At 38.8% G+C, this 13,344-nt stretch overlaps 1 protein-coding gene and 1 pseudogene across 1 annotated transcript in view; both read left to right on the top strand.

Annotated features, from left to right (window-relative positions):
• The window catches only part of HEATR6 (HEAT repeat containing 6), a 37,703-nt gene that overhangs the window by 7,474 nt on the left and 16,885 nt on the right, over window positions 1–13,344 (top strand). Inside the window, exons 6-9 of the mRNA XM_008568072.1 lie at window positions 3,231–3,332; window positions 4,297–4,434; window positions 6,378–6,670; window positions 7,474–7,651. Of these exons, the coding sequence (XP_008566294.1) occupies window positions 3,231–3,332; window positions 4,297–4,434; window positions 6,378–6,670; window positions 7,474–7,651 (711 nt within the window). The remainder of the gene's footprint in view (window positions 1–3,230; window positions 3,333–4,296; window positions 4,435–6,377; window positions 6,671–7,473; window positions 7,652–13,344) is intronic.
• On the top strand, window positions 9,356–10,919 carry LOC103586759 (annotated as a pseudogene).

The following is a 13,344-nucleotide window of genomic DNA, read 5'->3' as shown; positions in this document are numbered from 1 at the left end:
CAATACAGTCTCAGGCTAGTGACTGTCTTTAAGACGAAAGGGAAGAGAGTAGATTTCCATAATACTTACAGTATTTTATTTCTTTAAAAAAGATCTGATGCAGGGCCGACCCGTGGCTCACTCGGGAGAGTGCGGTGCTGATAACACCAAGGCCACAGGTTCGGATCCTATATAGGGATGGCTGGTTTGCTCACTGGCTGAGCGTGGTGCTGACAACACCATGCCAAGGGTTGAGATCCCCTTACCGGTCATCCTTTTTTTAAGAAAAAAAAAAAAAAAATCTCATGCAAATACAAGTATGACAGCTTGTTAGTGTGTTTTAAATTCAGAGTGAAACATGTTAAATATTACAGACCTAAGATAATGAAATTTCTTTGTAATCCCCTCTCATATATAACCACTGGAGACAGTTTGTTCTGTGTGCCCTCAGATTTGTTTTCTCCATATAAACGAGCATATTTACAATTTTTATTTCTTTTTATTTATTTTTTATTTAATATTGTCATTTCTTTATATTCTATGATGTTCTTGGGGAGCAGTTGGGAGGAAGGGGGAGAGGGGAAAGGGGAAGGAAATGGGATGGAAGAAGGAGGAAGGGTGGGATTGAGGCTTCTGGCAGCCCCCTCATTTCCACAGGGGAGACCAAGGGCTTCTAGCTGTGGCTTAGTCATTGCCAGGCTGGGTGCAGATGTCAGGCGGGTGTGGCAAAAGCCCTCACCCCCCAACCACCCCAGCTCGGAAACCCAGGGCCCATCTTGCTGCAGCTCAGTGGTCATCACTGGGCTGGTTGCACGTGTTGGGGAGGCATGGCCAAAGCCCTCAGGTCCCCCACTGCCCTGGCTTGGGAGAGCCCGGAGTGCTTCCTGCAGCAGCTCAGTGCACCTCACTGGGTTGGTTGTGCATGTTGGGGGGGGGGTGGCATGGCCGAGGCCCTCAGGCCTCCCACCACCCTGGCTCAAGAGATCCCAGAGTGCTTCCTGCGGCAGCTTGGTGGTTGTCTCTGGGCTGGTTGCACATGTTGGGGGTGTGTGGCTAAGGCCCCCACCATCGGGACTGGTTGCGGGTGTCAGGGGGCATGGCTGAGGCCCCAGCCCTTCCCCGTTTCTGGCTTGGTAGCCTAGAGGACTTCCAGTCCTTCTAAAGGTGTTCTTTGGTGAAATGATATTTTTACTAGTTAATATCAAACTTTGTCTCTGGTTGTGAGTACTTTGTTTATTCTTTCAGTTCTATGTTGAAGTATTTGCTGTTCCCACCACTTAAACTCTGCACTGGAACTAATTTGTTGTCCTTTGCTTACTTCCAAAAAGGGGGGAACTTCCTGTAAGGACCAGTACTTGATCTGTGTAGTTGAGCTAAATTGCTGCTTTGCTGCTGATTCCCTGGGGAAGGCTTTTGTGCAGCTCAGGTTTTTTTTTTTCTTTTTTTTTAAAGATGACCGGTAAGGGGATCTTAACCCTTGTCTTGGTGTGGTCAGCACCACACGCTCATCCAGTGAGCGAACCGGCCATCCCTATGTGGGATCCGAACCCGGGGCCTTGGTGTTATCAGCACCGCACTCTACCGAGTGAGCCATGGGCCGGCCCCTGCAGCTCAGGTTTTAATGGTTGACTTTATAGGTATTTCTGGTCTTGTGAGATCCAGTGCACCTGAGTTGTATAGAAACTCTGGTCTGGGCCTTAGTCTTTTCAGCAAACTGCACCCTGTGCAATTTTATATTCCTGACCAGTCTCCTCTGAGTGGTCCTGTGCTGATTTGGGGGCAGATCAGCTGTCCTTGCTGTGCCCCAGTGTTCCCCCGGTGGGTCCATTTCCCCTACCACCCATGCTCCAAACACTTCCCATGGGACAGGCTGTGCTCTGGTCCCTCATGACGACTCACCAGCCTCTGAGTGGCTCCTTTTTCAGTTGTCATGGCTCCTTGCTCCTATGTGGGTCCACGGGAACCCTATTAGTGGTCTTGCAGGACTGGGGACCCCCTCTTCTCCCCTGCCTCCTTTAAGAAACTTCATCTGAAGGGCACAGCTGTGGCTTTTGCCATCTCCTGCTCTGTGTGCTCAGCAGCTCCAGCCTAGAAGCAGCCAGGATTTGAAATATCGGAGCAGTTTATTCTTTCTCTCATCGTGGCTTCTCCCACCTTCATGCACTCTGTAGGTCTCTCCTCCTCTTCCCCTGAGCTCTAGCAGCCCCACCTTGGCTGTTGTTGCTTTTTAATAGTTGTACATTGGTTTATTTGTGGGAGAGAGTGATGCTGGGGACCATCTATTCCACCATCTTAACCAGAAGCCCATATTTACAATTTTTAAATGGGAGTGTTTAATAGGCTGTTTTGTACCTTTCTGATTTTGTTGAAACTTAGTATCTCTTGGACATCTTTCCAGTACCTATTAGTATACCTCGTGTTTTCTAATTGCTATAGCTGGGAGACCTTGGCAAATTACTTAACATCCTGGAGCTTCCATGTTCCTCTCTGAAATGGGATCGATGTAACTATATTGTAGGATTCTTATGAGATGTATGTGAAATAAAGCACTTAAAGTGCTTGGCAGAGAAGAAAATAAATAAAGTTCTTGGCAAAGTGCCTACTATTGTTGTTGAGTTTCACATTTAGAAGAGGGTTAGCGTCTTATATAATCATTGTCATAATCATCAGAATTGATGACAATTCAGATTATTTCAATTTTTCCACTATTTTAAACAGGGCTACAGTTCACATCTTCCCCACGTGTGGAGTATTACTTAAGGACAGAGTCCTAGAAAGGAGATTACTGAGTCAGGAAATTAATCTTAATTAGAATTGCCCTCCAGAAACCAAGTTTTTATCATTTATCATCTGCTCTCACATATCTCCCTTTGCCTATAAGGGCTGCTGAGGTTGCCATGTTACAGAGCTTCCCCACTTGCTGCCTCTTTTTTTTTTATTCCTTATCACATTCTTCCCAGTCAATATCTCTTCTTTTTTTTCTTGCTTACTATTTGTACACCCTGGTTTATAATACATATAATAAGAGCACTCGCTAAGAGTACTCTTTTCTTCTAGAATATAATTTATAGTAGGTAGTAGTAGAGTATATTAGGTCTGTTCTCTGGATCTTCATCTCTGCTTTGTGTGTGTGGGTCTAAAGATTTTCTCATTATCTAGAGACTTTTTGTCTCCCATCCTAAGTGGTGCTAGAAAGTTGGTCCAACCAAATTTTATTCTGCCTTCTTAGTTGGTCTGCTTTTCTCCCTTAGTTGTTACAAAATGCGTTAAAAGGTATACAGTCACTTCTAAATGGCGGGAAGATGAAACTGACACAGACTGATGAACTTGGAGCTCTTCTAGCTGTGCTAAAGGTGAGGCAAGTCTTCATTATGATTGGTGTCTTTCCTGTTTAAACACCAGACATGAGGACTACTTTACATCATTCAAAGGCTAACTTTAAGGTATTAAAAGTTCTTATATATATTTTAAGAGAGTAGAATAAAATGTTCACATTCAAGCACATTTGAAGCATACTTCAAGCATACAGGAAAACAATAAACCTTGACTCAATAAATGTGTCAAAACTTAAGAATTATCTATGAATCTTAGGAAAAGAATAGGTTGTGAATTATGATCCATAGATAATTTAATTAAAGATGATCTTGATCCTGCTTGTACCTGTTTGTACTTGAAAGAAGACCAGAACTTCTCCTGGGTATTCTCTCTCACGTGGTAGGCAGCCCAGTCACGACGCTTATCAGCAGGCTGCCACTGTTAGCTTCTGAGCCTGCCAGTCAATGAGAAAGTCAGGTTGGCCTCTCTGGGGACCTGGCTATCTTCAGTTCAACCAGGAAAGAGAAAGAAGTTTTGTGCTGGCCTCAGGAAACATCACGTGTGACAATGTAGCTTTATCATGACTAAAATTTTAATTTTTTCCTTGTGCCATTTCTCATACTCCCAGATCAAATAGAGACAGATTGCTAGATATGGAGATAGATAACTAGATAAAAGTTATAAATTGGCAAAAAATATAAAGAAAGAAAGAAAATTATAGATAGGTAAAAATGATTAGATAAATTTTGTAAATAAAAATAATAAATAAACTAAAATCAAACCCAGTCTGATCTGGCCAAACCAGATTCAGCTGGAGGCCAGATGAGATTAAGTTCTTCTTTAAGCCCTAAACGTTTAAAGTAACTATTTTGTGTCCTATTTTTATTTTCTTCATAGACTTTTGAATATTAATCTGTTTGTATTCTGATCTGGAACATGAATAATTCTGTTTTATGATTTATGTTTTGTGTATGTGTGTATTTCCTTATTCATCATTATTAGAAATTCATGTTTCATGGACTCCCTGGACTAAACATAGAGATGCCCACAGTGTTATACCCAACTCCGCTTCCTCAGTGTGATGGTCGATCACCTGTCAAACCACAGCAGTCAGAATCCGGTGCTTCTCGACCAACTGTGGTACATTTATATCTATTTAAATTTAAGTTTTGGATTGTTTTTAATAGCTTGCTATGTGTTTCCTATGATTTGCATCACTACTGCCCCAACGGCCCACTTGGAATTTAACTTCAATTTAGAGTTTTCAGCAAAGTAAATTTAAATTCATCAGACTGCTGAAAATGCCAGTTAAAGATTTCTCAGAGGTCTAGGCAATGTGACAACTATAAAAATGAGCATTCACTTTATACTTTTAAGCCAAGCATTCTCATCCCCAAAATGCTGAAGATTAAGGATCAACAAACTTCTGTAAAAGGCTGGCTAGTAAATGTTTTAGGTGTTTATGACATCTACCAATTCTGTCATTATAGTGCAAAAGTAGTCATAGACACGATGTAAACGAAGGGTCATGGCTGTGTTCCAGTAAAACTTTATTTACAGAAACAGGCTGTGGACTTGGCCAGATTTGGCCTTTGGGACATAATTTGCCAATCCTCTGTAGAATATTAGAAGCCCACCAACAAGTCAGCCCACTGTCTCCACACTCCTTACATTCACCAAGTTTCCCAGCCTTTCCAGATAGCTGCCATCTCCTCATTTTTTGGTTGGAGAACATGGAGCATACAGATGTATGGCTAAGGTTTTACGTGCAGAAATGTAATGCCTGATAAAAATGTCTATAATTAGAAATTCCTTCACCCATTCATTTATTAAGCATTTACTGAACATTGGCTGTATCCCAGACATCTTATTGAGCATAATAGACTCTAACTGTTCTTAGGAGTTTGGGGAGAAGGCAAAGATGAATAAATAAATAACTACACTGCAATATTATGATTTCTTTCATCAGAATTTTCACAGGGTACTCTGGGAACATTCTCAGGGCCCCCAGTCTAAATGGAGGAAGAAGAAGAGACTTTTTGAAAGTTGTGGTGGCTAAACTGAGACTCTAGAGTGAGTAATGCTACAGAGAAGGAAGAAAGAGTGTTTCATTCAGAGAGAAAAAAAGGTGCAAAAACATAGAAATGGGAGTGTGCATAGCCCATTTGTTAACTTAGTAGAGTTAAGAGTTTTAGTTGCGTGGAGGGGAAGGGTGGGGCAAATGTGTAGGACAGGCCAAATTGTAAGGGTCCTGTTTAGTATGCTAAGAATTTGGGTTTTTATCTTGAAGGTGATGGAGATTCATTGAAGAATTTTACATAGGGGAATGATGTGATCAGATTTGCCTCTTAGAAAAATCACTGGTAGCAAGTAAAAGAGTATGGGTCTAGGGCCACATTAAGTCCAAGTAATGAGGACCTTCCTCCCTCAAGGCCAGGGACTTTGAGATTGCAGAGGAAGGTACAGATTCCAAAGATATTTGGATGTCAGAAAGAAGTTGAGGGAAAAAAAGAAGCTGGCTTTTACTTAATATCTACTTCTACATAGCCCCAAGGCCCTAAAACTTGTATGTAATGGATTGCCCTCTTTGTCTGCAGGCATGTAGAGTGGTATGAGCTATGTATTCTATTTTAGAGAACCAAGAAAGCAGGCACTCAAGTCTTTTTCTATAGGCTTTAATTCTCTTGCAGAATCCCAGTTGGGAAGGCTGAATGCTTTTACAACAACTGTGCTAGGTTAGTGGCATTAGCCTCATACTTACAGATGGGAAAGGTCAAGCTCAGAGAGATTGATGATTTGCCCAGAGTCACAGAGGTAGAATTTAAACCCAGGCTGCATGTTTGGCTCTGTCCCGTGTATTTCATACCTTGTTTCTTCTAGTCCAGGAGGGTGTATGTAAGCACTTAGATTGTGCCTGATGCGTAGGGTATTGAGTGCCACTTTTTTCTTTTCTTCTCTTTTCTTCTTTCTTCAAACTATACTTTGGGAACATATTTAGTCACTTGCAAATGAAAAAGTACCAATGGTTCAGTTAAAAGGTATTTTGAAATAGCTATCATGTCTTCATTTGCTCCTAAACTCAGAATAAAAAGAAAAAATCCAAAGTAAAACCAAAGAAAATCCAGCAAGGAGAGGAGGAAGAATCCAGTGGTGAAATAGAAGCAGCCCCAGGCACTGGCATGGACAGAGTGAACCTGCCTGAAGGGAGCCTTCAGTGCTCCTTCTCCCTGGGTGTCCAGAGTTTGCCTTTAGATGGAAGTGGAGATGCAGAAAAAAATCGAGTCTCTTCACTCTTCAGTTCTTCAAGTTGGAAAAGGGTCAGCAGTAGTGAGTCAGACTATTCTGATGCTGAAGGAGGCATGCAGAGTAAAATGAGGTAGTAATGTTTTGTTATGTTTTTATACCTTATGTTCTAAGTTGCATGTAAGTCTATAACTTTGTTTACAAATCTGACTGCCGCACATGATTTAACTTGAAGATTCTCATTTATGTGGGGCTTTGCATTACTCTAAACATGATTTCCCCTCTTGGTTTACCTTGATCTCCCTGGAATACACTTTCCTTCACTTTTTTTCCCTTTTCGTTGTGTTAACAACAACTCATCTTCAATATAAAAGTTCAGAAATCGTATTCTCTGGGCAACCTTTTCTCCTCCCCACCACCCTTCTCAATTCTGGCTTAGGCACCCCTCCTGTGTGACCCTTTGACTTATCCCTGCCTTAGTGTTACAATGTGTTATAGTTATCTCTTTAATTGTCCTTCACTGCCATTAATAAGCTTGTCTAGGGCACGGGCTTTGTTTGTGTCTGCCACCCTCAGCAATTGGCACCTACATAAGGTCATTCCGTAGATATTTGTTAAATGGATGGATGGATACTCTGCAGTGTTTCAAGTCTAACACAAGTTTCCTAACATCAAAATTTTGCCCTCCTACTCTATCTAGTTGTGTTTTTTAATTGTAAGCCTTAATTATTTGTTATATAAGCAACTTGCTTATAACATGTTTTGATCATATTTTGAAAAAAAAATTTTTATAACTTGTTGACATCTTTAGGGATTATTCAGAATGTTTAATTTCTCAATGTATCATTTTAATTGGCTGGAATAAATGGACTTTATGTTTGCATTTTTTAAAAACTATTTTTAAACTTTTTTTCTTCCTTCTCTTGGGTATGAAAGGTCTTATCAAGCCAAAGTTCGCCAAGGAGCCTTAGCTTGTTTTCTTTCTACTATAAAATCAATAGATAAAAAAGTTCTTTATGGCTACTGGTCAGCCTTTGTTCCTGATACACCTGAGCTTGGAAGCCCACAGTCTGTGTCCTTGATGACTCTTACATTAAAAGATCCTTCTCCAAAGGTAAGAGCATTTAAATTCTAAGCTTTATAATAGGGAAATTTTTGAAGTCTTTGTTGTTTTCTCTGCTTTATCTGATCTTATCTAAATAAAGCTCTTAATACTGATCCAAGTCCTGACTTGAGAGCCATTGGACAGGCAGAAGGATTGGAAATGGGCTTATGTGAACAATGTATTGAGGGAGATCATATAGAGGTTGCTTACTGCCCCAGGGCTTGCTTAAAGCCTGAGCACATTGAGTTAAAACTTTGGTGTCTCCATTGAGCTGCACTGACATAGCTGTGCATCTCTTCCTTTTATGAAAATGTTTTTTGCCCTGATATTTATAATGGGAAAAAATCAGAAATAGCTTAAACAACTCAATGGAATATCATGATACCTAATGGTTATAATGTATAAGGCTTAGACAGACAAATGCTAGTTTTATGAAAGCATAGGATATAGAATTGTATATACAGTAGGATCCCAACAATAGTTTTTCTCTTTCAACTTTTCCATATTTTTCAAATCATGTGTAATAAATATTTACATATTTTAATGAGAAAAGCTTATTTTTATTTTTTTTATTTTTTATTTTATTTATTTATTTTTTTTCCCTTTTTGTCTTTTTTCGTGACTGGCAATGGATCGCAACCCTCAGTGTTGCGCCCGTACCGGACCGGGACCGGCAACGGGATCGCAACCCTCGGTGTTGCGCCCACACCTCGCTCAGCCAGTGAGCGGCCGGTCTGTATGTGGGATCCAAACCCTCGGCGGGAGCGCCACCGCGCTCCCAAGCGGCGCACTGTAGCAGTGCACCACCGGGCCGGCCCTAGAAAAGCTTATTTTTAAAAACAAAGAAAAATGGTTTGGTAGTCATAGATAGCTACAGCAAAATATCCCATAGCTAATCAAATATTTGCCTCTACTTGGATATGTTAACTCCTCTCCAGAAGTTATCCTCTTAACCACCTAAGGAAAAGAGCCTGCTATTTAGATTCTCCTTACAATAATGAGCTTTAAAAAGTCATGCTGAATATCATTTAGGTGTCCTCAGGTAGCCAACCTCCCCACTTGAAGTGAATAGTTTTAATTAGGATAATAATAAAATATTCCTTTTCTATTTTTAAGGTTTTCTCTTGAAAAAAGGGGGCATTAGTAATCCACTATACATTGGAACTCCCTATAATCATCTCCTTGAATAGCTAATTACCATATAAGAAAACTTCTAATGACCATTCAAAAGCTTTTACAGGGTGAAGGAAAAGAAGTTAGCCTCAGTTATACACAAAAATGCCTTTTGGGGTATTTGAAATACCCAGTATCCTAAATAGTTAAACCAGCAGAAATTTTGCAGATCAAATTAATAGTGAGTGAGAACCTGGGAGAAAAACGGGAAATGAATGGTGGCAAATAAATCAGTAATGAAGTCATTCTAGTAATTGAAAGGAAAACTACTGTAAAGATTTAAAAATGTGTATTTGAAGACCCACCAGCAAGGGGGAGCTGTCAGCAGTGGCCAAGGAGATAGTCCTGTGGAGCACGTATCAGCCCAAGTTAACCACCCACATTGTAGCTGCCCAGCTAAGGAGATGTGGGACATGTGGGTTTAGGACATGAATACAGAGAAGTTATGAGTTCATATCTGATGAAAGTGAATTGAAATAATTGTTATGGTATTTATATCTTTATATTTTAACAAATGTTTACATTTGTTGACAAAGTGCCATGAGAAATTTTACATATTACAAAGTAGTCTTATCCATCTCCTTGATTTGGACACATTTAGATTGTGTTGGTGAATGCAAGAAATGTGATGAGAAAAAAATGGATATAACTTCCTTCTGGAGATATCTTAAGTCTAGCATAAAAGCCACGTGAAAGTCCTAGACAAATGGAAAAACGAGTCATTCTTCTTAAAGAGAATTTTTAAAATGGTGAAAGAAACGATTAAAATTAGTTCAATATAATGGCAAGTGAAATGATTGTACCAGTAGATTTTCATCAGCTATTAACTTGAAAGGTGTAAATAAGTGTGGTGATTATTGTCCACAGTGAGGCTTGGAGCATACCTCTCTGCAAACTGTCCCTAGTGTAATTAATTGTACACCATGACATGCTAGAAGAAAGTGTTGTGGTAAATGATGTCTGTGAGAGAGATGTTTTATAATGATGTCTAGAAAGTTATATGCAAAAATTAAAAGCACCTGTCCATGTAATTAGAATGGAACAGCATTCTGGATTGACCAGAGCTAGATTAAAAGGAGCAACTGTATCTATAGGCAATGTGGTCATCTTCTCAGGTGTTCATCATATATGTAGAATTAGGTGGCTGGAGTTTCTCTCAGCTAGGATTAAACATAAGACAAAAATAGTGTATCTTATCATTGACGGGGCTCAGTGATTATAGTTTTGAGTTCATGGCAGCTCCAGTATGACCTGTGCTAGATTTAAATGGAAGCACAGTTTTAACTGGTGTACTAAGAAATTTTCCAAAGAGAAATGGACAGAAGGAAAGGTGATTGGACTCTTCCAGACAGAATGCCAACAATAGAGGATACTTTCAGGAAATTGTGACATGAAATCCTAGAATGGCTTATTGGGAAGAAGAAAACTTAGAAATTCCCTTTAGGATTTGGCATTTGGGTGGTACATGGGAAATTAACACATTTCCATGTTGGAAATGTGCTTCAGAAAGCACATCTTATATATTTCTAGGAGGGACAGAGCAAATTATCAATAAAAATAATGACTAATTTAAGAGTTTTTTCTATATGATTTCATCTTAGATATATTATGCAGATATATTATCAAGACTTTGGTCTAAGGAGCAAACTGTAGGGCAAATGTTCCTTTTGGTACCTTGAGAATTATACTGATTTTCAAATTTCATGATGATTATTTATTTCTCTTTTAGATAACTAAGAAAAGTGGAAACAAACCAAAATCTAGAAATAGATAGCTTAACTAAAAAAGAGAATGAAAAGGTTGGAATTTTTGACTGTTATGGAATGGTAGATAATCAGGTTTTCTCTTACATGGCCAACTAAGAACAGATAACCTTTGCTTGGATGTCTCCAAATCTAGAGATCCTGCAACAATGTTCAAATGCCTCTACCTAAAATACAGTCAGCTTTGAGAGTGTGAGCCAATAAAATTAACCCCAAAACATGTGAATCATCAGTACTTGGACAAAGGCAAAGAAGAGAACAGCCAGGTGCCCTGCATGGAGACCTCAGTGGTACCCACTCCACGCAGAGACTTCTTTATCACCTTTCCAGAAATATTCTGAGACCAAGCACACATAAAAGAGAAAAATTAGGATTGAGTGAGCTACCCCAGCACACATTTCTGCTACACTCTTAAGTAGTAAAAAAGGAAAAGTACTTTTCTGTTTTATTAGCTTTAGACAAGCCTTTAGCCTTCATGTCCAAGGAGGTGAAACTACACACTAGTGAAACTGAGCACACTGATGTTTATAAGATTGAAAAGTCTTTCATCCATCATTGTAAATGTTCAGACAGTAGAAACTAAATCAACAAAATGATCTCTCAGGATCATTAATTACATCAGTAATTTCTACTGAAAGTGCTGATTAAAACTGGTAAACAGGATATTAAATGTTGATGTAAGAATAAATGAAGCAGAACTTGAACCAGATTTAGTATCATAAGTAACAATTTTGTAATAGCAAAGATATATTAAACAGAGTTTAGAGGAAATTAACTCAGTGCTACTATAATTTGATATAGTATCAAATTTCTAAATGGATTTTAAACCTCGGTGGGAAAAAATAACCAATTTCAATGACATTTCTTTTGTTTTCATCTGTGATAGTCATGGAACTTTTTCCCCCTTAGGGTACCAAAGTTAATTGGCCTAAAATTTTTTGACTTTTTGAACATCAGTTCATTTCTTTCCACAACTTGATTTTCAATTTTTTGGTTTGTGACCTGTTAGAATTGTGATTTTTTAATTGCCTTCTAAAGAAATGAAGGTTTAGCAAAACATCTACCTTTTTCAGTTCACACCAGCCACCTACTCAGGGTAGCATACTGTAGCCTGTAGGCCAAATCTGGCCCACCTATTTTTATATGACCTGCAAGCTAAAGTGGTTTTTACAATTTTAAATGGTTTTTAATAACTAAACAAAGGGTAATATTTCATGATATGTGAAAATTATAAGGAATTCAGATTTCATTGTCTATAAGTGAAGTTGTATTGTAACACAGCCACGTTTATTCCTTTACATAGTGTCTATGCTATCATCGCAGAGTTGAGTGGTCTTGACAGAGACTCTGTGGCCTGCAGAGTCTAAAACATAAAATATGTACTATTTGTTCTTTACTGAAAAGGTTTGCCAGCGCCGATCTACGTTCTTCTTGGATCAGCTGACTTGTGTTTCTGCTCTCACTCTCTCGCTATTTCTTTCACACATATGCACACAATTTTCTAATATATTGTCAATTTCCTAATATAAATGATTATGTTTAATTCCAAAGACTCATGCTACTGTACTACAAATTTGTTTTCAGAAAAATAAATCTATAGATTTTTATGATTCCATTCTGCAGAAGGCCTACAGAAGTGATTTATTACTTGGTTATTTGGAAATAATATACTTGAAGTCTTTCTGGAAAACCTTTTTCTCTCCAAACTCACATATACTTTATGTTGAGTAAATATTTAGATTACATCCCAGAATTGTAATGTTGATTCCCTGCTTTTAAAAAAATCTGAGCGAAAAACTGGCATTTTGGGGTGAGCTGGCCAAAGAGGGCACAGTATTATTCCATGTTAGCAGTCGTTCATTTATTACTTATATTCCATTTTGGTTAAATTGGCTTCCTTTTCATTTCTTTTTTCATTTCTGATTTCTAATACCACAAAATCATCAGAATACCAAATGAAAGTAATTTTTTTTTTTTCCTAAAATGTCATGGCAGTGGGAGAGAGGGAGGGAGGTGGGGNGGGGGTGGGGGTCTGGCCTGGTTTCGGTGGTAGGGGGTGTGTGGCTGAGGCCCGGGGTGGGGGGGCCATCCCCATCTCACCTCAGGGCCCAGGGGGCTTCCAAAGGCGTGACAGTAATCTTTTAACCTTATAAGAAAATCTTGATGTAGTGACACTTTTCATGACCAGTATGATAAAGGGCACTTTTTAAACTTTCCATCCATAATATTATACTTAATGGTATACCTTTCTTTGATTATCATATACTCTCACTACAGGCAGTGTTATTTCCTGCACCTAAGACTGTTTCTAAAGTTGGATCACTAATGATACCTGCCAAGTTGAATGTACACAAGTTTCTAATTTAAGTTAATATTGAGTGCTCAGATGCTTCAAAGTGGAATGTAAAGCAGAATGTTCTCAGGAATTTGATTTGAAACACACTCTGGACATGTGTAATTTTTCTACCCCATGGGCTATTTAGTTCCATCTTTTCAGGTGGCCTTGTGCTTGAATAAACCAGACCTCTAATCTTGAAATTATTCTCATGCTCAGGATTTCAGGTTTTTGTGTTATGATGTAGCTTAAATTTATACCTTACTGTAAGAAAACCTAACACAATGTGATTTAAGATTTTTTTTTAGGTGTGAGGTACAAGTGGCCTAGTACATGGCTCTTTTAGGACCTGATAGATAATCCAATTGACTTTATTCTTCTAATTAAAATGATTCTAAATATTTTGAAAATTAAATATATGTAGGAAGAAG

This window comes from Galeopterus variegatus, unplaced genomic scaffold (assembly GCF_000696425.1).
Source record: "Galeopterus variegatus unplaced genomic scaffold, G_variegatus-3.0.2 Scaffold372, whole genome shotgun sequence".
NCBI classification, from domain to species: domain Eukaryota; kingdom Metazoa; phylum Chordata; class Mammalia; order Dermoptera; family Cynocephalidae; genus Galeopterus; species Galeopterus variegatus.
Note: the sequence above shows the minus strand (reverse complement) of the source record. Positions and strands in the feature narration are given on the sequence as shown.